The sequence below is a fragment of the Neofelis nebulosa genome, chromosome 1 (genome assembly GCF_028018385.1).
Source record: "Neofelis nebulosa isolate mNeoNeb1 chromosome 1, mNeoNeb1.pri, whole genome shotgun sequence".
NCBI lineage: Eukaryota > Metazoa > Chordata > Mammalia > Carnivora > Felidae > Neofelis > Neofelis nebulosa.
The window spans coordinates 45,084,699-45,107,872 of record NC_080782.1 but is presented as its reverse complement, the minus strand read 5'-3'; the positions used below and the strand labels follow the sequence as shown (position 1 = coordinate 45,107,872).

Sequence of the window (23,174 nt, the reverse complement as noted above, 5' to 3'; positions counted from 1 at the left end):
GGCTTTTTTAATAACAAAAGGAAGAAACAAAGACCTTGGTGTGGCCTACAGGTCTCTCCATGGTCCCCATCTCGCAACATGCCCCCAACACCTATTCCTCATGGGTACTAGATCCCCCCACCACCACCACCACAGGACATTTGCACATGTTCTTTGCTTTGCCTGGAATATTCTTCTCCTGGCCTCCAACCCAAAACTTCATGTTAGTTTCTTCTCACCTCTCAGATCTCAGAACTAGATCACATCTTATAGTTTTATTAATAAAGTACCTCTTTTGTGTAACCCTGCTATAATTTTATATTATTTATATTATTAATTAGTCTGTCTCTCCAACTGGCCCACAAAAAAACGCTGACTAGTTTTAGTCAAAATACCTTCTACAGCAGCTGGCACACTGAATGGTGTCATCTACAAGGACCTTTTATATAAATAGCACTAATGTGGCAAATTGCCACTTACTTTATTCTGTTGGCTAATTTATACAAGAACAATATGGATGTGTTTCAGTGTAAAAGCATTTTGACAGGTTCTATTAACTTGGGTGCATAAAATTTTATTTTTTAACTTAAATAAGAAGTCCCTTAAAATAAGATGCCCAGAACTGAGTGCATGCATGTCAGCTCTGAACTGACCTTTGGATGAATATGTTGTATCCAGAGGAACACTGCTTAAAGGTAGCGATCCCTGAAATGCAAGACTCAGTAATTCATATGAGAATAAAATAGAATTTGTTACATGGTAATCCTGAGTCATGATTCGTGGCGAAGGCCTCGCATTCAAATAGCAAAGGGTCAAGTCTGCTTGGATTCAGATCCTGTTTGGATTCTGTAGCTGATAATAATTAACCATGTGAATTTGTGAGGCATCTAATCTTTACAAATCCTAGATTTTCTCATCTGTAAAATGTGAATCATAAAACTATCTCCTCAATGGGTTTTTTTTCAAGGATTGTATTAAAGAATTCAAGTAAAATACTGTTGGAGGAGGTCATCAAGAGGATGTGACCACCAGTCGACCCATAAGCTGGACTCCTCATACCCTCTCCTGTCCTTGAAATGTATGTTCTGTCCACAGAACCTGCCTGAGAGCTATTCCAAGAACACAGCCTTGAGATAGTAAGGTGTTGCTGAGACCATCCAGACGGTACATGTGACTGAAACCAGTTAAGGCCTCTCTTTTAAGATTCTAGCAGGCAGGTGCAGAAATCTGCTTGTTTAATGGCCACCCAGGACAAGCCTTGTACATACGTTCCCTTGCTTGTTAAACCTACACCTACCAATCTAGAGTGATCTGTCTTGTTCTTCAGTCTCTCCTTGCTCTCCATGTATGGGAACCAGTTTGCAACCGACAAGCACTTACATAGCTCCTGGCACACAGCACTCAATCATGGAGGTTGGCATTGCCATTGCTGCTGCTGCTGTTGATAATGATATTTTTCCCTTTGAGAGGTGTGAAGCTTAAAGGAATAAGATTTTCAACATTATTGGGGCAGGACTTTCAGCCAAAGGGGACTTTTATCTCCTTTTAAAACATACCATATTGTCACGTGCTGACTTTCATGGAGTCACATTCTGATCTGCAGAGAAAACTCTATTCTGGAGGCCGCTCAGGTATCTACCTTCATACATGTGTAATCACTAAAGTCTCCATCTGTTGGTGGTTTAAGCACCCATAGCCATTCTGTTTCCAATCAATATCAGTCATTGAGACTAGAGTGGAAACTGATTTTATTTCTATCAAAGAGCTTCCAAAGAAATCAGCAGCTGCCATGATCCGCTTCCCAGATACGTGACATCTCCTGTCACAGAAATCCCCACTGACTTTCTGGGAAATTGTGAATCCAGAGAGGTATCTGTGAAAATTTGTCTAAATCAAGGATCTCTTCTCCTTTCTCTTTTATAAATCCGCCAAAGTGCACACCAAACAAAACAAGGCCTTTTCCTCACCTGTAATGCAAAGATGAAAAGAGAGCCTGTCTCACAGGACTATTGTAAAGATTACGCATGTTAATACATGTAAGATGCTTCAAGTAGTGCCTGGGAAGAATAATTGTTTAACAAACATCAGCTAGTATTTTCCTTTAATTTTATAGATTTTAGTAGATGCTACCGGTACCTTCATGCCACATCCCCCTGGCCCACCTGATGCAAGCCACAGCTACAAAAAGTAGCCCTGTCCATGCTCAGACTTACCTCTGCTGATAGAAGTGTGCCATAAGTTCATGCTGTATTTCTATCCCATAACCTTCTCTGACAACACGGAAGCTTGTTCAACCCATGAGCATCCCCTCAGAGATGTAGGGACGTACTGCCTTCAAACAATGGGGGACAGAAATTGGTGGATAAAAACTTAAGCTCCTTTTCATTGAGGTGAACAATTTTGAGAGGTTTTCTATTTACTTATCAGGAAATTCCAGTGGAATTGACCCCCAGTTGTGGCTACCTTGGGTTTTCTATACATGAGCTTCCCCTCTTTCCTTAAGTGTCATCCGAATATGTTGTCAAATATTTGGAGGTGACCCCGATATCCCACTTCCGTCTTCTTCAGGCAAAACATTCCCAACCTGCGTCAAACATTGCCTTCAGGATACTGTGCCCCTCATCAATCTCACCATCTTCACATGGCTAGAAGGTGCAGATCCAGACTCAGGTGAGCTGGGGAATTGATGTGCATATACTTTCTTAGCGGCCACTTCGACTTGCTCTCCTGTACTGATAGTTCATTAAAACTGAGGAGTCCTTTTCACAGTAACACTCCCAACCACATCTCCCAGTCTTTAAGTCTTGCAACAGTCTTTTTGACCTCCCCCAAATAAATACATTTTTATTATTAAATTCTTATCACATGTCTTATTACATACTTATTTAAAATACTGTACTATTTTAAATAATATGTATTGAGCATTTCATCAGGAACTATTTCACTCTACCAGCAATCCTAAAAGGCAGTACTGTTATTTTACTCATTTTGCTGATGGGATAATTGAGACTCACAGAGGTTAAAGAAGTTCCTTATGGTCACACAGCTAGTAAGAGGAATGCCTAGGATTTGAACCCCAAGCCTACACTAGAGTCTATGCCTTTATCACTTCTATATCATCTCCCTGCATCAAGCCTGTTACCGCATCCCTTATTAGACATCATTCTGTTTGATTAAATCTACCTTTCACAACAGAGATATGCCTTTGAATCTTTAATTTGTTTTCCTGTGTAGTGTGTATCTTCCCCAGCCTAGAGTTCACATCTGCTACTGGTCATCCTTATAATTTTTTTTTAAATTTTTTTGAAATATTTGTTTATTATATTATTGAGAGAGAGAGACAGAGACAGAGCTTGAGTGTGGGAGGGGCAGAGAAAGAGGGAGACACAGAATCTGAAGCAGGTTCCAGGCTCTGAGCTGTCAGCACAGAGCCCAATGCAGGGCTCAAACTCACAAACCGGGAGATCGTGACCTGAGCCAAAGTCAGCCGCTCAACCGACTGAGCCACCCACACGCCCCTGTTCACCCTTATAATTTTAATGACCCTGCACCTCAATGAGATACTGCATCCCAATACTTAAACTCTATCAGAAATATATATTAAAGTTTCTTAATGATGATCTTAACGACAAAGCTCATCATGAACGAGAGGGCTCAAGTTCTGGCTCTGCCATGACTTGCTATTTAAGTCACTGTTAAGGCTGTTCCACAAATTTTCCCGGTTCTCCATCTTCTGTGCACATGGTAGGAGAGCACTTCCTGCCCCTATTGTGTTTGAGTGGATGCGCATGATTAGTCTTGGCCAAAGAGCTGTGAGCTACGAGCAAAGGTGGCATGTATTACTTACTTCTGGACTAGAGCTCATGATTACCTGAGACCTTCCAGAGCTCATTTTCTATTGCAATGATCAGCAAAGTCCCAGATAGTGATCATCCCATCAGCCTGGGTCCCAGAGTGAGTACAGCATGGGACAGGTCCTCCTAGGGACCAATGACAAATTTGTAGTGAGAAACAAATTGTTACTGTTTTAAACCACTGAGATATCATTCCTTACAGCAGCATAAACTGCCCCATCGTGACCAACATATTATTCTTGGACAAGCCACTTGACCTCTTTCGTCTCAGTTTTATCATTCAACTTAACAAATAAAAGGGAAAAAATAATTAACATTTGGTGAGCATCTCTTAAGGATAAGAAGCTTTAAGATAAGTACTCTCGTTTGATCTTCTCAACAACCACATAAGGTACCATCCCTTGCAAAAATATTTCTGAATTCAGATATCTCTCAAATCTACTACTGCTGCCATAGTAATCCCAGCCATTACTATTTCTTACTTAGAATACTGCACCAGCCTCCTGCCTACATCCTATTAATACTTCACCCTTCTTAATTCTCCTGCTCAAAACTTTCCAAAGATTTCTCTCTGCAGTCTGAATCAGACCCAAACGCTATATCAAATCCTAGAAAAATTTACATGATCTGGTCCCCACCAGTCACTTCAAGCTAATCACTCATACTCTCCTGTCCACTCATTAAGTCCCACCTGCATTTGTCTTCTTGATGTTTCTGAAACACATCAAGCTCATTATTGCCTCAGGACTTTTGTGCTCGCTATTACTTTTGCTGGGAATGCACTTCCCTTTGCTCTTTAAAAAATTTTTTTAATGTTTATTTATTTTTGAGAGAGACAGAGACAGAATGCGAGTGGGTTGGGACAGAGAGAGAGAGGGAGACACAGAATCCAAAGCAGGCTCCAGGCTCTGAGCTGTCAGCACAGAGCCCGACATGGGGCTCAAACTCACCAGCTGTGAGATCATGACCTGAGCTGAAGTCGGATACTCAACCGACTGAGCCAACCAGGCGCCTCACCCTTTGCTCTTTTATGACTGACTTCTCATCATTCAGACCTCAGCCCAAATGACATTTCCCGATGTAATTTTTCTTTGACCATCCTTAATAAAAGAATACCCCCAGCCTTATGCGTATATGGTCCTATATCCTTCTTTCCCCTCACAAGTTATTATCTGAAATTGTATTATTATTTGTTTGCTTGCATATTTTCAGAATTCCCTACAGTAAGAAAAGTTCCACATGACAAAGATCTTTGTTTTGCTTGTCTGCTGATGTTTCCACAGAGCCTAGAACATTGCCTGGTAACACAGTGAACCCTCAAGAAGTATTGGTTGAATAAAATAGAGTGAATAAATCTTCAATTTACAGATAAGGAAATGAGGCTGGGAGAGTCTGAGCAACAATCCCAATGCCTTTACATGATTTCTACGGGTGTGCCTGATTTTAAACCCCACTGCCTTTTAGTACAGCAAGCCACTGCCAAAAGAGACCGAAGTGAGAGACAGCCGGCAGAGCTAGATGTCGCACAAGGGTTTTTCCAGGCTTTGGATTCTATTGTGGATGCAAACAAACCAGAAAGGCACATTGATCATGTTTTCCCCAGAGAGCCCTGGATTTCCAACGGAACAAGATAACCTGAGAAATCTATTGATCTTCCATTTTTGTCACGCTGTGCAGGTGACAAGGATCAATGGAAATTTGTACTCTCCTATCCATGACCCTGCAACTTTATTTTGTATTTCCATCCAGACGCCCACAGCTCTGCAAAACGCACGCTCAACGTACCCACGGCTTATTTAAGTGAGAGTGTCACCCTCTGTGTTAGCTGTTTTCCCAGCTCCTTCCAATCCAGAGAAATGTCTCCCGCTCCTCTCCAGCTCCTGCTTCAAAGCCAGCCCTCCAACCCAGGGGTCCTCTGGCTGAGCGTCTGACACACACTCATTGGCCCACAGCCCGTGCAGGGGCGGGGCCTCTATCTCTTCCAAAGGGATCCGGGTCTGAGCAGCCCAGCGTTTCTGAACTACTCACGCTTCCCCAGCCTCTTTCCCGCCCCCCCCACCCCCCCCACCCCCCACCCCCACCCCCCGCAGTGTGCTTTCCTGCCTGCTTTCTCTTTCTTTTCTGGCTCAGCCTGGGACAGAAGCCTCTATCAGAGGAGGCTCAGGTCTTGCAGTTTAAAACCAGTAATGGAAAAACACAAGAACGTTTCCTGGATCCACCAGCAGGAACTGGCAGATCCATCCCAGAAATACCTGAACAGCACCGAGGACTACCTGGCCTTCCTCTACGGGCCTCCACGCAGCCACTTCTTCTTCCCAGTGACTGCAGTGTATGCGCTGATTTTCGTCGTGGGACTCATTGGCAATTTCCTGGTGTGCCTGGTGATTCTTCGGCACCAGGCCATGAAGACGCCCACCAACTACTACCTGTTCAGCTTGGCCGTCTCCGACCTCCTGGTCCTGCTCCTTGGGATGCCCCTGGAAGTCTACGAGATGTGGCGCAACTACCCCTTCCTGTTTGGGCTGGTGGGCTGCTACTTCAAGACGGCCCTCTTTGAGACGGTGTGCTTTGCCTCCGTCCTCAGCGTCACCACGGTCAGCGTGGAACGCTACGTGGCCGTCCTCTACCCGTTCCGGGCCAAACTGAGGAGCACCCGGCGGCGGGCTCTCAGGATCCTTGGCCTCGTCTGGGGCTTCTCTGCCCTCTCCTCTCTGCCCAACACCAGCGTTCACGGCATCAAGCTCCACTACTTCCCCAATGGGTCCTTGGTCCCGGGCTCCGCCACCTGTGCGGTCATCAAGCCCATATGGATCTACAATTTCGTCATCCAGGTTACCTCTTTCCTCTTCTACATCCTCCCCATGACTGTCATCAGTGTCCTCTACTACCTCATGGGGCTCAAAGTGAGTATCCGAGCTCGCTGGCTTAGGGTGGTATCTCTTCTCTCATTGACTCAAAGTTCAGAGAAAAGAACTTAGACTTGGAGAAATCCAGAATTGGAAGGAAGCAGAGAGGAAAACAGAATGAGCTCAGAGGGCAAACAGAAGTTAAAGGACCGACCCCAAATCAGGCAAATACTAACCACAACTATAAACCATTTCCTTCAACTCATCTATCATTATTCTTCCCTCTATGCCTGTGGCTTTCAAATCTAGGAGTTCCTAGAAATTTTACTATGGGTATCGAAGTGCAGGCCCTTCCCCCTGGGAAATCCTGATTCAGTAGGCCTGAGGGGGAGCCTCATTTTAAACAGCACAAAGTGGCTACCACAGGAGAAACTGTTCCACATCCTGTTGTCTCCTGTCCCCATCTACCGCCTGCATTGAAATTTTCCTCTGTACCAATTTGGTCTGTGTATAACATAAACTATCTCTATCTTCTACTCCAAGACAGATATATAGTTTTAAAGTGAGACTGTTCCTTATGGTTGCTTTGACCCTTTGGTTGAAATATCAGGTTAAAATGCAAAAAAAAAAAAAAAAAAAATATATATATATATATATACATATATATGTATATATATATATGTATGTATATATATATACATATATATGTATATATATATATACATATATATGTATATGTGTGTGTGTGTGTATATATATATATATATATATATATATATATATATATATATGGCTTGAGTGGGACCAACTTGGATTTCTCTTGATCAGATGGAAACTGAGGGACAAAGAAGTGAACAGAGCACATAAGATAGAGTAGAAGAAAGTGGGGATAAGTGATAGCCAGAATTAATAAAACACTATCACTTTGTTTCCAACATATCTTATAATTAGAGAAGGTTCCTTTCCTATACTCATGGTGATATGATACTCATGAGTTGGGTTTTTTTTTCTAATCTAAATTAGCTGAGAGAAACTACTTTTGGTGAGGGTAGTAGTGAGTCTATATAATTCCTCTCCTGGTACATTCTGCATCCAAATTCATAGAGATGAAATCTAACTGTGACGGTTTTATGCCCATTTAAGGAGGCAGTTTGTGTTTTGTAAACAGTCTTAGGACTACTTAGATTCCCAGATCTGAAGCTCACATAAAATATGCTTTTAGCCAAGCCACACAAGTCTCTCCTGGAGTTAGTTTTCACATTTATAAAATGAAAAGGTCACATTAGATCATATCTAAGGCTCCCAATAGCTCTGGCAGTCTGTAATAACCTAAAAAAAAATGAGAAAGAAAAATCCATGAGCAGGAACAACGAGAATTAATAATGAAGGGAAAACAAAACATCACATTCACATCATATGTTTCAAGATGGCTCTGCCACCATGTATTCTGTGACAGTCAAGGTACTCCCATCTCAGTGCATCTTTGAGAAAGGTGAATATCAGAAATGACTGCCCCACAAGTGGTCCTTTTAAATACATGCTGTGCCTAAGATGAGTGGCAGAATCCAACTAAGAAGAACAAATTCTAAGTACCACAGATGTCCAGACACAGGAGTAAATTTAATCAGGCAGGGAGTTTTGTCATTCTCCTCTTAGAGGGATGGCTCCTCTATTCCCAGAGATACATGTCACCCTAGACTAGCTTTAGAATGTGTGTGTATCACTGGGGGAATGTGTGTGTATCACTGGGGGAAAAGGATTTCTGCATGATTCCACATATCATGAGCCCTGTGAGAAATCTCTACCCCAAACTAATCAATACCATCTCATCCAACACCAATCATTTATCTTGGGTTAATTTGGGAGAAGTATTTAACTTTGAGTAGGAAACACATATCCCTCACCCCAGCCAATTACTTTGTGTTTCATTTTGTTTTGCTGTAATGAACTTAAGGCTACCTTGTATCAGGAGCTAAGTGACAGTTCAGATGACAGCTTAGAAACTATCCAGTTTGCTTTGTGTGTATAGTGAAACTTCGAGCATTCCTATTCTCAGGAAGGATGAGCTGTTACCCAGAGGACACCAGGGAAAAACTCTCGACTTAGAATATCACTTGTAGAGGAATTAAAGATCTATAGACGGAGTTAGGAGAAATAGACCCTAGACTATGGCATTCGGGGCCTTTGCACAGGCTGTACACTTTGCTGCATCATTGCCCAAAATGTGGCTACTGTTGACGATCACAATCCCTTTTGCTTTGCTAATTCTAACTCATATTTTAAATCCTACTTCACCCACACTTCCTCAGGAAAGCTCTCCCTGACTCTAGCTGTACCTGGTCCCTGTGTACGTGGTCATGGTTCCTGGTGATTTCCCTTTGATGGAATCCCAGGACCAAGGAAGAAAGAGGGGAGCCATATGTGTGCTGCTGCATCGTTCCAGGATACAAGTACCCAGTGAGCTGCTCTCCAAGGCTCAAACCTGTTAGAGATGGAAAGTAGACAACCCCAAGGCAAGTTTCTTCCCATCTGGGAGGGAAGCTCTTTGGGTCTCTCACCTGGTACTTATACTCCTCCAGGCAACATTAACACTTGAATTGAAGAGGATATATTATGAATTGTAGCAGAATCCAGCCATGCCAAACAGAGTTGCACTATTTTTTTTTAATAAACAGATCTTGTTCAGATTGTGGAAATATTTACACAAAAGCTAGGAGTATATCTTGGTATTCTGGAGCTTAGTCTCCACAAACTATATAAATGTGGTGGAATGATTGTAATCATAGAAACAACTGGATTGGCATAATATATCAACGTGAATCCCCCACATGGCCCTCCCCTTCGCCTTTTATTTCACACAGCTAAAGTGAGTGGAGAGGAAGGCCTCTGAACTTCCTGTAGAGTAACCACAATTTTTCACTCCTCTTTTTGTATCTTGACTTTTAGAAGTGCAGGGGTGGAGAGAATACTTAAGGGGTGAATAGCTACTTTGCTAAACATCTGAAGGGAAATAAAATAATTCAAACATAAAGCAGTAGTTAATATTGGCCAGACAAATTGTGTGCATTATATTCTACTATACCGCCTCCTTCAAATTCTACTGTAACAATGTATAAGATGCATAAATATTCAGTTTTCACTCTTCCCCCTAGTTGGTTAGTTGTATCTCTAAAACCTATGGAAGCTGAAAAGTAAGAAATTATTAATATAATTTTCTTTTCGTTGCAAACTACACTGTACAGGAAGCCTGTTCATAAAAGAACTGTATGAACTGTTTGCTTTATGTTTGATTTAAGGAAACTATTACTTTAAGTAGAGAAATTACCAATGAGAACTTTTAAACCCACCCAAAGAAGGGACTAATAGATCTCAATAGTTGTTCTTTGTTCTTAATTATGGACTGAAATCAAATTATGGAATGACTCTCTTGTAATAATGACAAAATTTAAAAAATGGTATGGGGGGTGCCTGGGTGACTCAGTCGGTTAGACGTCCGACTCTTGCTTTTGGTTCAGGTCATGATCTCATGGTTCGTGGGTTCAAGCCCCACATCAGGCTCCGTGCTGACAGTGCAGAGCCTACTTGGGACTCTATCTCTCTCCCTCTCTCTCTGCCCCTCCCCTGCCCTTGAGCTCTCACTCTTTCTCTCAAAAATAAATAAACTTTAAAAATAAGATTAAAATAGTAGGAAATAATTAGAACCTTTAGCAGATTTAATTGATGAGTCAGTAAGATGTGCAGTTTGATTTATTGCTCTTAAACAATAAGGTTTTTGTCTCAGTGCATCTGTTTGCTTCTTTGTCTCAACACAAGTACTGCTTGTGGGTGACAGTTACCATGAGAGGGAGAATTTCTGGAAGGGACTCAGTAATCCACATGAGTGAGCCCACAGATATGAATAAATAACCCTGTTTCACCAAAATTCAGTTTTTATTATGTCTTTTGAGTAAACTGAGGACAATAACCAGAATGACAATATATAACTTATTGAATAGCATGTGCCAGGAACTGAGATGAGCACTACACCTGCATTATTTTGTTTTACTATTACATTAATAACATTATTGTCGGTTTCCTCCTGTCTATTCCTAATAACTGCACAATATTTTTCTTTCTTGTTTCCAAGTTCTAGATGACCTTGGAAGGGTTAAATCTCACAGCCTCCTTAGTCCCTTACTTTGTAAAGACACGGGTGTACGTAGAGAGCACCAGTATATTCAGAGACCAATTGGTCAGGTTTGTTAATTATCCAAGTGATGCTTCAGGGCTGGTGTGGTCCTGAGAGCTACCTGACTTCTAGGAGCTAACATGTTTGTCAGAGAGACAGGATACTCCTTTGTTTAACTCTGTAGGCAACTTTTAATGGCCCTCTCTTCCAAGTCTTATTTAATTTAAAATTATTTTTTTAATGTGTATTTATTTTTTGAGAGAGAGAGGGTGCAAGTGGGGCAGGGGCAGAGAGAGGGAGACATAGAATCCAAAGCAGGCTCCAGGCTCTTAGCTATCATCACAGAGTGCAATTCAGGGCTTGAACTCACAGATGGCAAGATCATGACCTGAGCCAAAGTCGGACGCTTAACTGACTGAGCCACCCAGGTGCCCCCAACTCTTATTTAATTTTAAATACCTTCTCTAAAGCGTTCTATAAAAATGCCATCCAGCTCAGGAAGGTCACTGATTCTTAGAGCAGTCTGTTCTACTGTTGCACATACCCACACCAAACTCTTTTTTATCTTGAACTGGAATACATTTTCTTATAATTCAACAATCTGATCCTAATCTACCCAAGACTATATAGAATAAGTTGAATGTTCCTTCCACCTGATGGCCCTGATAAGTGTGTCAGAACTTTCTACGTTGCTAATGAGGGAACCCCAACTCAATCTGGCAAAATATGAAGGGTAGTATAGACCTGAAAAATTAAGAGGTGGAGCTGGCTTCTGATGAAGCTTAATTCTGTAAAACACACAATATTCTCAAAGACCTAGCTTTATTTCTATTTCTTTGCTCTTCTGTCCATAATGTTGATTTCAACCTCAAAATACACACAACAGGTCATTCGTGGCTCCCAGCACTTTCCTTGTGGTGGAAAAAAAAAAATAGCTGTTATAGTCCAGAATTCCATGCAGAGAACAAGAAGGGGTCCCAATAAGAGAGAAATAAAGCTTCAATTCCTAGAAGTACAAGCAAGAATCTGAAACCCCATTGATTCCAATCATCTAATCACTGTGACTGATGGAAAGGAGCTAAATTATTTAGGGTCTGAACCTGGAGCTGGAGATGGGATCATTGCCATCCAAATTAATGAATGCCTAGGAATGGAGAAAGCGTTAATTTCCTAAAGGAAAATCATGGTACCATTGGTAGGAAAAGAAGAGAATAAGTGCTAGAGAATCAAGCACAAACACATACTGTACTATCTTGTAGATACTTGATAGTAGTTTGTCATGAGTCCTTAAAGCTTTCTTTATGGTTTCTTTATAGTTGTATAACCCCACAAGCTAAAAATATGTAAGTTGAAAAGAAGAAAATTCCACAACTAGGTAAACGATGCAGATCTTCAGTGCTAAGGGAGTTGAGAGGAAGGAGAGGATAATGGGCTGCAGGGCCACCAGAGTCTTGTAGAAGTAGATGGGACTTGAACAGGGTGGGAAAAATTGCATGTACAAGGGTGTTAATATTTGACATTTTTAGAGACTTCAAGGATCACCACCTCTTGCAACAGGATGAGTATATTCCACATCTAAATTCAGAAACATGTGCAGTCTTATCAGTAACATTACTAACATAGAATTTGTCAGATTGCGCTTCTTAAGATATAGTAAGTATTCCACTGAAAAGGGTTGGGTGGGGGGAAATTGTTTAGTCAAAGAAGCACTATCTCCTTTGAGGTTGGGGTTGGAGATGTGGGGTGTGGAAGGTGGGGATGAGGGAAGGGTGATACATGAACCCCCAGGAATATGTTCATAATGTCCATCAGCACCTTAAAGACACTGAGAAGACTCACAATAAAGACTATAAAATTTATGAAGCAGAAACAATATCTGTTTTTGTTTTCTACTGCCTACCTACCCGATAGCAGAGGGATTCCATTCTAAAAGATATCTGATTATTATTGAATGAATGAATGAATGAATTGCCTACCTAACTTTTTTTTTTACTTTAGAATTTCACATTTTTTATAGAATACCCGTTAACATACTATATAACCAGGGTTTTACAGAATAGCGTATGATAAATGGTTGCATTGCAATGTGGCCACAACCCTCGATCCTGTTGATTTAGGTGACTTGGATCCAACTCCACCTCCAGCTTATTGTTAAACATTTGACAAATTCTTACATTTCTTTGTGTCCCAGTTTTTTGTCTGCAAAATGAGTGTTAGAGCTACATTTCTCAGATCTTAACAGGAGGAAAAAAATGTTTACCTCCCTTAGCAACTTTTCCACTTCCCTTGCAGTTAAAGAAGGACCAACTGCTTGGGGCAGATGAAATGACTGCAAATATTCAAAGACCTGCCAGAAAATCAGTCACCAAGATGCTATGTGAGTCCTTCATTTTGTTTGGGGTTTGTTTGTTTGTGAAAGCAAAGGAGTTGCATTTGGTACTGAGAAAGCGTTGCTGGGGTCAGAATCAAAATTCTGAAACAAGATGTTGAGGTCTGGTCTTCCTTGGCTTTCTCAGCCTCCTAGGACCTTTCTGTTTTGTTTCTATTTCACTTTTTAACCCTCAAACAATGCACTGAATTGTGTCATTGTAATACTCTCTGAGGTATTTGGCAAATCTCACTCTCTGAGATTTTGAGCATTTCTTTTCCTCTCTAAACTGACCAGGTTATTTTTAACCTATTTTGTGTTATGAGTTGCTTTTTTAATTTTTTCAAATACAATGAAAGCTGTGAACTCTCCCCTCAGAAAATGTACAAATACACATACACAAACATTGTATAATCCTTTCCAGGGGATCACGAACCTGTTGACACCCATCCTTGGACTCCCTAGGATCTTTTAATTCCAGATTAAGAACATGTGGCCAAGAGTAACTGTAAGCAGTCATACCACCTATAACATCATATGATTTTATATAAAACAATACACTCTTTTGTATAGATAAGGTGTTTTTAAAAATCCGGGCACTGCTCTACACTCTCCCAAAAGAGTGCTATAAAAATATGTGGTCCTGGGGTGCCTGGGTGGCTCAGTTCAGTCAGTTAAGCATCGACTATTGGTTTCTGCTCAGGTCATGATCTCAGGATTCGTGAGATCTGTCGTTGGGCTCAGGCTCTGTACTGACGGCTGGAGCTTGCTTGGGATTATCTGTCTCCCTTATTCTCTGCCCCTCCCACACTCTCAAAAATAAATAAATATTAAGATATATATATATAGTCCTGCACTAGCGTATGAGAAATATTGATGAGAAAGGAGGAAAGGAGATTTATAATAAAATTCCCAAGACAAAACCAAAGATTTGAAAGAAACAAATCCTTCAGGCTAATAGGTATATAAAACACTTACTCAAACTATGTGGTGTTTATGAGCAAAAATCCTGTGAAGTCACTAAAGCCTGTCTTTTCAATTCTAGTAGTCATCATCTTAGAAATCACTTAGCCCCTGTTGGCACCTGACTTTCCCTATTAAGAAATCTCATGTCTTCATAATCTCTCTCTCCCCTTCCTCCTTGATCATAATCTGCTCTCGCAAAAAGATTTGAAGTGTATGCACATTAAAGTCACTGTGATAAAATATACAGTAAAGTATTTGCCTTTGGGGTTGGAGTGTTCCATGTTAACAGTAATTAAATTTTTAACTAAAGGGATTTGTAGGCAGTAGTGAGCAGATTAGGGACTTTTTCTGGTAGAAGGGTGACGCGGGGGGGGGGGGGGTTGGTAAACTCAAAAGAAACATTCAGATATTCTTGAAACTACACCACACAGGCATACCACACCGTTTACCATGGAAACTTCAAATGCACTCACAGATTCAGAGAATTGTAAAATGATCACCCGTGTACCCATCACCCAGCTTTAAATATTACCGACTCACAACTAATCTTGTTTCATCTATATTCCTATCTCCCCGCTAGTCCCTACAAGACTTTCCTGAGGGAAATCTCAAGCATCATGTCTTGGGAAATAAAAGTATTTTACAACTTCAGAAGAGAAAACAAGAAAACATACATATTTATATTGGTGAAGATTAAATGCCCCAAAGAGAAAATATGGTAGCACTAATCTCTGTTTTAGGAGCTGAAAATTAAAAAAACAAAAACAAAAACAAAAAAAACCCTGGGCAATAGTGTATATCTGTGAGTCTGTAATTTTATAAAAACAAAAAGTAAAAACAAAAAAAATTGTGAGGCAATCTGTACCATAGAAAAGTTATAATAGACACATCTCCACCTCAATCAAAAGATGCTTGTAAAGCAATATAACACTCACGATTTTTCTTTCTTTACGTCCCTCCCACCCCTTACAGAATGACTGAATTCGCATAAGTTTCTAATTATTTCTAGAGTAAAAAGATAAATTCATACAACATTTATACTATATACTGTATCAATAGTTTGTTATTAATCTGGGACTTAAAAGAACACCAATTGCTTGAACCCAATCATTTTATTCATATAACCCATTTATGTGGTACCAACAACCTTCTTGCAACATATTTTCCACAATAGAATGTTTTCAGCTTTGAACAAAGTCAGTACTATTTTAAGCGTTCTAAAGTAAACTCATATTGTACAAGAAATCTTATACAATCATATGGAAACTGACCCTAAATCCTATACAATTCACTCTCATGTGTAAATGTTCTATGTAGAGGTTCTTTAGGATCTAGATGGTCCATTACAATGATTAAAAAGATGGTGGAGGGGAAATGCTAGAAGGAATGGCTGGATTCAGAGTGGACATTATATACCTATCCTTGCCTTGACTGTCCTTTGCTCTTTCATTCATCGTCCTTTTCCAGTTGTCTTGGTCTTAGTGTTTGCTATCTGTTGGGCCCCATTCCACATTGATCGGCTCTTCTTCAGCTTTGTGGAGGAGTGGACTGAATCCCTGGCTGCTGTGTTCAATCTCATCCATGTGGTGTCAGGTAAAATTTTGGCTGGTTTGGTTATATCACAAGTATATACTTTTTATTCTCACTTAGGTTCTATTTATATATACTAATTATTATGCGGAGCCCACCATACAATAAAGAACACATTTGATTTTTTATTCATGTATTGATTAGGCATGTTACTTATCCAAAAGAAATATACCAAATCACTATTGTAGAGCCTACTTTATTGAAGACCTCAACTCTATGCCTGGTGATTACAGCAGGAAAATGGTCTAAGAAGAGATTCCTTTGTTTTGCATCCAAAGACCACATAACTGAATTGGTTTTTATTAAATATCGATGTCCCTAAAATCTCATATTGTCTTCAGCAAGTATTAAATCCTCATGAAAACTAACCAAAGGGCATTCATGAGGCATCAGGATCTGTTTTTAGGCTACTTTAATGTTGCTTGTTAAGGATACCATGGAATAGGGTGGAAATAGCAATGGAAAGATCATTAAGTCAGAGGACGTGGATTTCCATCTCATTTCCATTATTAATATCCTGTGTGATCTTAAGAATGTGGATTCCTTCATGCCATAGTTTCCTCAACTGGAAAATGGCAATAATGCCTGCCCTATACAAACCATGGGCTGTTGGTAAGAAGTAAATGAAATAATAGCTATTAAAGAGCCTTTTAAGCTGCACAATGCTATATATAGTCATCACAAAAGCTTAGTAAGTAGATATTATCATCACCTTTTACAGCTGAAAGAACAGTTCCACAAGAAAGAAATGACTTGCCCAAAGTCACTTGGTTGGCAAATAGTAAAAACAGTGTTCCAGCCCAAGTTGTCCAACTTCAAGTTCAAGATTCTTTCTCCCAAAATGGAGCAGAGAATGGTCACCTGTATCCCTCTTTCTCAGCAAAGGTGACTGTTAGACTTACGTGCAGACCACATTGTCCCTCTACCTTGGCTAGTCACTGGCTGCTTCTATGGGCACATTAGATCATCAAAGACCTCACCAGAAAAAACAGATAAAAGCAACTTGTGCACATTAAGTTGCAGGTGTGCATAAAGCAAAAACAACAGTGTTCCTAGGTGTATTGAGCGCCATGCATGTTATCTATATTCAATCATCCTTTCTTTTGTACTCAGGAAGCCTTGTGTTATGGTTTATACCTTGACATTAGTATATTCCTCCATGTTAAATTAATTACTAATTCTGGGTGAAATCTCAAAAATATTTATAGCTCTTAGCTTATCTTTGTGGTTAAGCTGCAAAAAAAGAAAGTGATTAAATACATTGGAAAACACTACAAGATCACATGAGACAACTGGTTGACTCTACATCTCCAGATGCATCAAGACAACCATTCTAAGATTTTCAAATTACAACATTTATATTAATATTTTCTAGTTCAAAATCATCTCTCTTCCTCCACATTGCCAACCAGATGAAGTCTAAACCTTCTTTTTTTTTTTTTAAATTTTTTTTTCAACGTTTTTTATTTATTTTTGGGACAGAGAGAGACAGAGCATGAACGGGGGAGGGGCAGAGAGAGAGGGAGACACAGAATCGGAAACAGGCTCCAGGCTCCGAGCCGTCAGCCCAGAGCCTGATGCGGGGCTCGAACTCACGGACCGCGAGATCGTGACCTGGCTGAAGTCGGACACTTAACCGACTGCGCCACCCAGGCACCCCTAAACCTTCTAAATGCTACAAAAAAATGCCCCCAACTTGCCTTTTGATCCTCAAGTTATGTATTTCCATTCATAAATCATATACTTGTCAAACTGGTTAATTAGAGGGTTGTGCGTGTCTGCATTATTCCTGCACAATATAACCATTCCTGCCTCTGCACATTTAGCTTCTACCTGAAGTACTCTCTTATCTCTTCCCCAGTTATCTTCTGCCCACTTCAGGGTAGGCAACATTTAAGCACCCCATTAAATCCTTCATGACCATCATGGTCCTTGTGTTTATGCCATTATGTGAATTTCCATAGGATGACTGTCAGTCATATATATATATATATATATATATATATATATATATATATCTCATATATATCTCATATATATCTCATATATATCTCATATATATCTCATATATATATCTATCATATATATATATAAACAGATATAGTTTGGTTGAGTTCTTTTGTTTACTGTGAAGTTAGGCATAGGTCTTGCCTCTGTAATACTATTCCATGTCCTTGGAGACCAAAGTCTAAATCCACTGCCTACCAATGTGCCTCAAAGTTTCTGGCAGAGAATAAGGATTCAATCATATTTACTTATTGAATGAATTAACAGCCCATAGCAATATTCTCCTTCTATATTCCTCCCTGCCCAGTTCTGTGCATAGGGTGTATGGCACTCTGTGTGTCCTGAACTATAAAAATGAGGACAACAACGAACATGTTAATGACAGTACCTATCACTTTTTTTACATTCTTAGCCATTCTCAATCCCTCTGTGGATAGCGTCTCAACTTTATCCTCACAGTAATTCAGGGAGGTGGGTTAGAGTGGTATTACTATTCCCATTTTACAGAGAAAAGAATGGAAGTACCACTTCCGTCTAAAGTCACAGAATGAGCAAGGCTAAGTAAGATTCGAAACAAAGTTCTCTGATTCTCAACCTTAGGCTCATCTTGGGTCTTGGGGAATAAAATAGACATAGAAATAAAAGAAACATGTGCGCCAAACAGGAAAGTGTCAGTGTGCAAGGCATTTGGTGGAGAAAAATAAATGGAAAAATACAATTAATAAAGTTCAAAGTAAGGTGGGAGGAGCCATCAAGGGAAAAGACTAGGTAGGAAAAGTGCATTGGGGAATATTTCTTTGAAGAGATAGTTAGCATTATAAGATATCTCAGCAGGGACTACGACTTAACTGATTTACCATTCCTCCATTACTTGCAGTTTCAAATTATAGATTTAAGCAAAGCTCCAATGAGATAAAAACATCTCTCTTTCCTCTGATACTTAAGCATCTCTCTCGTTAATGCTATCAGAGCATGTTCTTTAATTAAACAAGTGGGGATCAAAGGAATTTGCCAAGCATCTCAGAGAGATCCCATGCCGGCCTAAATTTTTCCAAGACTCTTTAATCTTTCTGTGTTTGATTCCTAAACACACAGGTGGTAGATCTGTTCAGAGCATTTTGTATTCCCAATTAGAGTCTTGTATATGTTATTACTTCCAAAGAGGCAATCACAGGTATTCTAGGCCTTTGTTAAATAGTTATGCTTCATTCTACCATGCCTCTCACTCCTCAACATGTCTCTTTTTTAATCTCCTGTGTTCCAGGTGTCTTCTTCTACCTGAGCTCAGCCGTCAACCCCATTATCTATAACCTACTCTCGCGCCGCTTCAGGGCAGCATTCTGGAATGTGATCTCTCCCTGCAAACAGGGGCACTCTCGGCACCACCAACAGGGGCCACCTGCCCAGCGGAACATCTTCCTGACAGAATGCCACCTTGTGGAGCTGACTGAAGATGCAGGTCCCCAGTTCTCTTGTCAGTTAACCGTCAGCAGCTCGCACCCCCCTACAGCCCTCTGTAGTGGACAGGCACCATGAAAGGGACACTCAAAGAGTTGACATTCCTTTATGCCACCATACTACAGGAAGGGACACCCTGTAAAATTTATGCCTTCTTACATGAAAGTAGGGAGGTAAAATGAGTCTTACAACTTATATACCCACTTCTAATTGTGTGTGTGTGTGTGTGTGTGTGTGTGTGTGTGTATTTAAACAAATTGCTACCAAATCTGTATCTAAAACCCAGAACCTTCTGAGTTTTAGTTTCCTTTCCACCATCCTAACTGCCTCATGCTCCTTCACTAGTTCATGGAAAGAAAAAAAAATCATGACCAGTAAAGAATGACACCTATACTTTGAGTGATTTTCACTTTTGGAAACAGTTTGTCCTGAGTCATCCATACTCTGAGTCAGGCTCTAACTCTCACAACCAATGGCCCCTGTGAGATATAAAAGGAAGACATGTAGATGGTATGTTACTTTATATGACTCAAGGGAACCATACCAGTGTTCTTCCACAGCAAACTTTTTATCCTACTGCCTCATATTTGGCCTTTTTAATGTGATACATTAGAATTTTGAAGCCTCTTACTTGAAGAATCCTCCTGATAATATGGGGATGCTCCTTAGAACTACTTATTTCCACTTTCCTAATCTGCACATCATTCTCAGTCATTCCTCACCAGGAATCAGATCAGATATAAGTTCTACTTAGAAAAGAATGGGAAGACGGAGAAGGCCATGGTGGAGCGTCAAAAGAGACATAAACTATACCAAACACAGGCTTGGTTGTTTTCATAGTTTTGTCTAGACATGGATTTCTGAAGTCTTACTCCATACATAGAGGTATGGTCTACTATAGGGAAAAAAAACAATCATATAGTAACTACTAGTCTCAATCCTATGATTTTCACTTACTAAATCCTTCATTACCTCTATAACACTCTTTGCACATATAAGAAAAATCAACTTTCCAGACTCCTCTTCTATTATATAATCATATGTAATATATATTCTATTCAAAATACAATACTTGCTTTTCTTATGAAAATATGCCCTGGTTATTCCGGCTGCACATATTTGCTTATAAAATTCCCTCTTTGTCTCTAGTTTCCATCTATTGCTGTCCTACCCATCCTTCAATGCCCATCTCAGTGTGTCACCTCCATGAAACCCTGCTTGATGTATTCAAATAGATGTGGTATCTGACTTGTCAATCTCTCTCTTAAGCTTTTTCCTCTCTCTGCTTCGTATTTCAGGGATGTATATCCTTGTTTTGTCAGAATGTAAATTTTTCAAAAGCATGAAGTATCTTGTGTTCATTTTTGCTGTTGCTGGGACCCTGGTAGTATATCTGTCACAATGGTAGAGGTTCAGTAAATATGTGGTGAGTTAGTTGAACTCACATTCCAGTGTGCTGAGCCAAAGAACAGCTCCAGATGAAACCACATTAAGAGCCAAAGACTAAAATTCTGTTTCTGACCAGATATCTTTCAGTTCACTATTTAACCAGTTGTGATTATAACAGCATGCCTTGCTGTGCCCACAGTGCCAGAAGGTTCTTCCCAACCCCAGGTTCTTACTGGCGCTGAAACATACAAGTTCCAGCTTTTAGTCTCTGAATTTTCCCTAAATTGAATGAAACATCCTACTGATAAACCATCCTGTTATTGGTCTCTGACATCATTATTTCCTAACTGAACAATCATCTTCAAAGTGATTCAATATATATTTTTAAAAATCTCTTTGCTAATTAACAGCCAACTTTAATGAATCAGAATTCTCCAATGATGGTTTATGTTGGTGAGCAGAATCCTCGGGTCATTTGGGGATTAAGTTGAAAAGACTCAGCAGAACAAAACTCCAGAAATGGAAGAGAAATGAATTTCCTTCTCATCTTTTAGAGACCTTCTCAAATGAAGATCTAGTAAAGTCATCATCTTTAACATCAACTCCCAGTGACCAGGACTAAATATGCTGCTGGTGTAGGTAGATGGATAGAAAAAGAAACAACACTAAAATTGAAGCTAATAATTTTGTTGCTTGATTACAGCTTTGATCTCTTTTTTGTTTTCAGGAGCAATAGGTTTAATTAAGCCTAGCATTAAATGGGGGGGGGGGGTGGGGGGAAGTGTTGAGATTTTGTTCATATACATATACATGCACACATGCATCCATATACATAAAGGAAATTTATATTTCAAAACAAAAATTCAAATGCCGCAAGTCTTAGAGTTAGCTCATATAATGGTTCACACACAGTTAGTAGAACAAAGGGAAAAACTAAAGCCAAATTGTTCAATGCTACTCAATAGTTGACTTCATCATCTCCTTGTGAATTCCTCGTGATCTCTGCATTTTGAAATAATGAAAGAGGCCACACAGCAAACATGATTAATAAAATGCTGGTAATTATACTCTTTTGTAATTCAACAGTGACTTTTGAGCTCTCTAGTAATTCATAAACTTAGTGAACTAAAGTAATGACCTTCAGAACGTTGCTTGCCAAATTGTCTAGCCCATAAAGACCCATGAACAAGTGTCAGAAGTCCAAGAAGCCTCTGAAATTGTATTCATAATTCTTAGTGTGTACTTTTTTTTGTGGAGAAGGTTTATAGCTCTGGTTAGCTCCTCAAAGTAGTCTATGACTTAAATTATTAGAATTAAGGCACCCTTAATGGTCTCACTTAGTGGATGAGTTATAGTTGAATGAAGGCATTGCAGGAGAATTTAAAAGTATCACTATTCCAACATAAGAATCCAGTGTCTATAAGTATTAACTGTTCAGTGATGTGGTACTGGCTGGTACTGGCTCAGACTGTCTTGCAAAAGTTTATTATTATATATTTAGGAATTTTGAGAACTTGGTATTATATGATTGGTAGCTTGAAATCGGCCACAGTGGGAATATTTACACCACAGACATTGGCAAACACTTTACATTGGAGCTATTTTCCCCCCAGAGAGCCATCTTATCAGCACATCACTAACCACTGATATGCTGGCAATCTGCCACCTTGCTGTATGACACATGGTTTGTTTATAGACTAGATGGCCAATAACAAACACCATTATAATTACAGACCACTTAAATTTGTGGTTAGCTCACTGAAAAAAAAAAAGTCAATGAACCAGAATTTGACCCAGAAGTATGAGATAAAATAAGCTAAAGCAGGGGTGCCTGGGTGGCGCAGTCGGTTAAGCGTCCGACTTCAGCCAGGTCACGATCTCGCGGTCCCTGAGTTCGAGCCCTGCGTCAGGCTCTGGGCTGATGGCTCGGAGCCTGGAGCCTGTTTCCGATTCTGTGTCTCCCTCTCTCTCTGCCCCTCCCCCGTTCATGCTCTGTCTCTCTCTGTCCCAAAAATAAATAAAAAACGTTGAAAAAAAAATTAAAAAAAAAAATAAGCTAAAGCATGCTAATTATGACATGAAAGCCTCATCAGCATTTTATAATTAACCCAGAATGGAAGAATTATCCTTGGATTCTGTCCATTAATATCAGTGCAGAAAATAGTAACAGTTCTACATGTTATCTTCCCTATACATCTGTTTTTAACAATCCTACAAGATTCATTGTAAAAAAATGCAGGATTCCACATTGTCTCTACTTGGCTGGAGTTCTCATTTCTTTAATATGTAGAAGTATACTATACAAACATTGTAAGAAAGCTTGAGGTTGTATTAGCTTATGCAAGCCAAGCAAATCGAAACAATCTATCTCTTCCCTTTTTTTTATCCCTTCTAAATCATTAAATTACAGTTGAACTCTACATTAGACATATGCATATGCTGTACTTTGGAAACATTTTCTAGGTAATGTCAATGTTTGGGAGTTTTAACTAATCTATACATAGAAATTGTTTCATATACCTAAATGATGCCATTGCCAGTGAAATATA

The 23,174-nt window shown here is 39.8% G+C and overlaps 1 protein-coding gene and 1 long non-coding RNA gene across 3 annotated transcripts in view; one reads left to right on the top strand and one right to left on the bottom strand.

Annotated features, from left to right (window-relative positions):
- The first annotated feature begins 5,929 nt into the window (after positions 1 to 5,929).
- Positions 5,930 to 21,692, top strand: NMUR2 (neuromedin U receptor 2). Of its 2 annotated transcripts, XM_058720845.1 has the most exons (4): positions 5,930 to 6,736; positions 13,140 to 13,224; positions 15,649 to 15,774; positions 19,043 to 21,692. In XM_058720845.1, the coding sequence occupies exons 1-4, from the start codon at positions 6,020 to 6,022 to the stop codon at positions 19,312 to 19,314; spliced, it is 1,200 nt and encodes a 399-aa protein (XP_058576828.1). In that variant the 5' UTR covers positions 5,930 to 6,019; the 3' UTR covers positions 19,315 to 21,692. The 2 variants fall into 2 exon arrangements, with proteins under 2 accessions (XP_058576828.1, XP_058576837.1); XM_058720854.1 differs by lacking the exon at positions 15,649 to 15,774.
- The window catches only part of LOC131506837 (uncharacterized), a 127,814-nt gene continuing 112,546 nt past the window's right edge, over positions 7,907 to 23,174 (bottom strand). The window contains exon 5 of the long non-coding RNA XR_009259169.1: positions 7,907 to 8,008. This is a non-coding gene — a long non-coding RNA (uncharacterized LOC131506837). The remainder of the gene's footprint in view (positions 8,009 to 23,174) is intronic.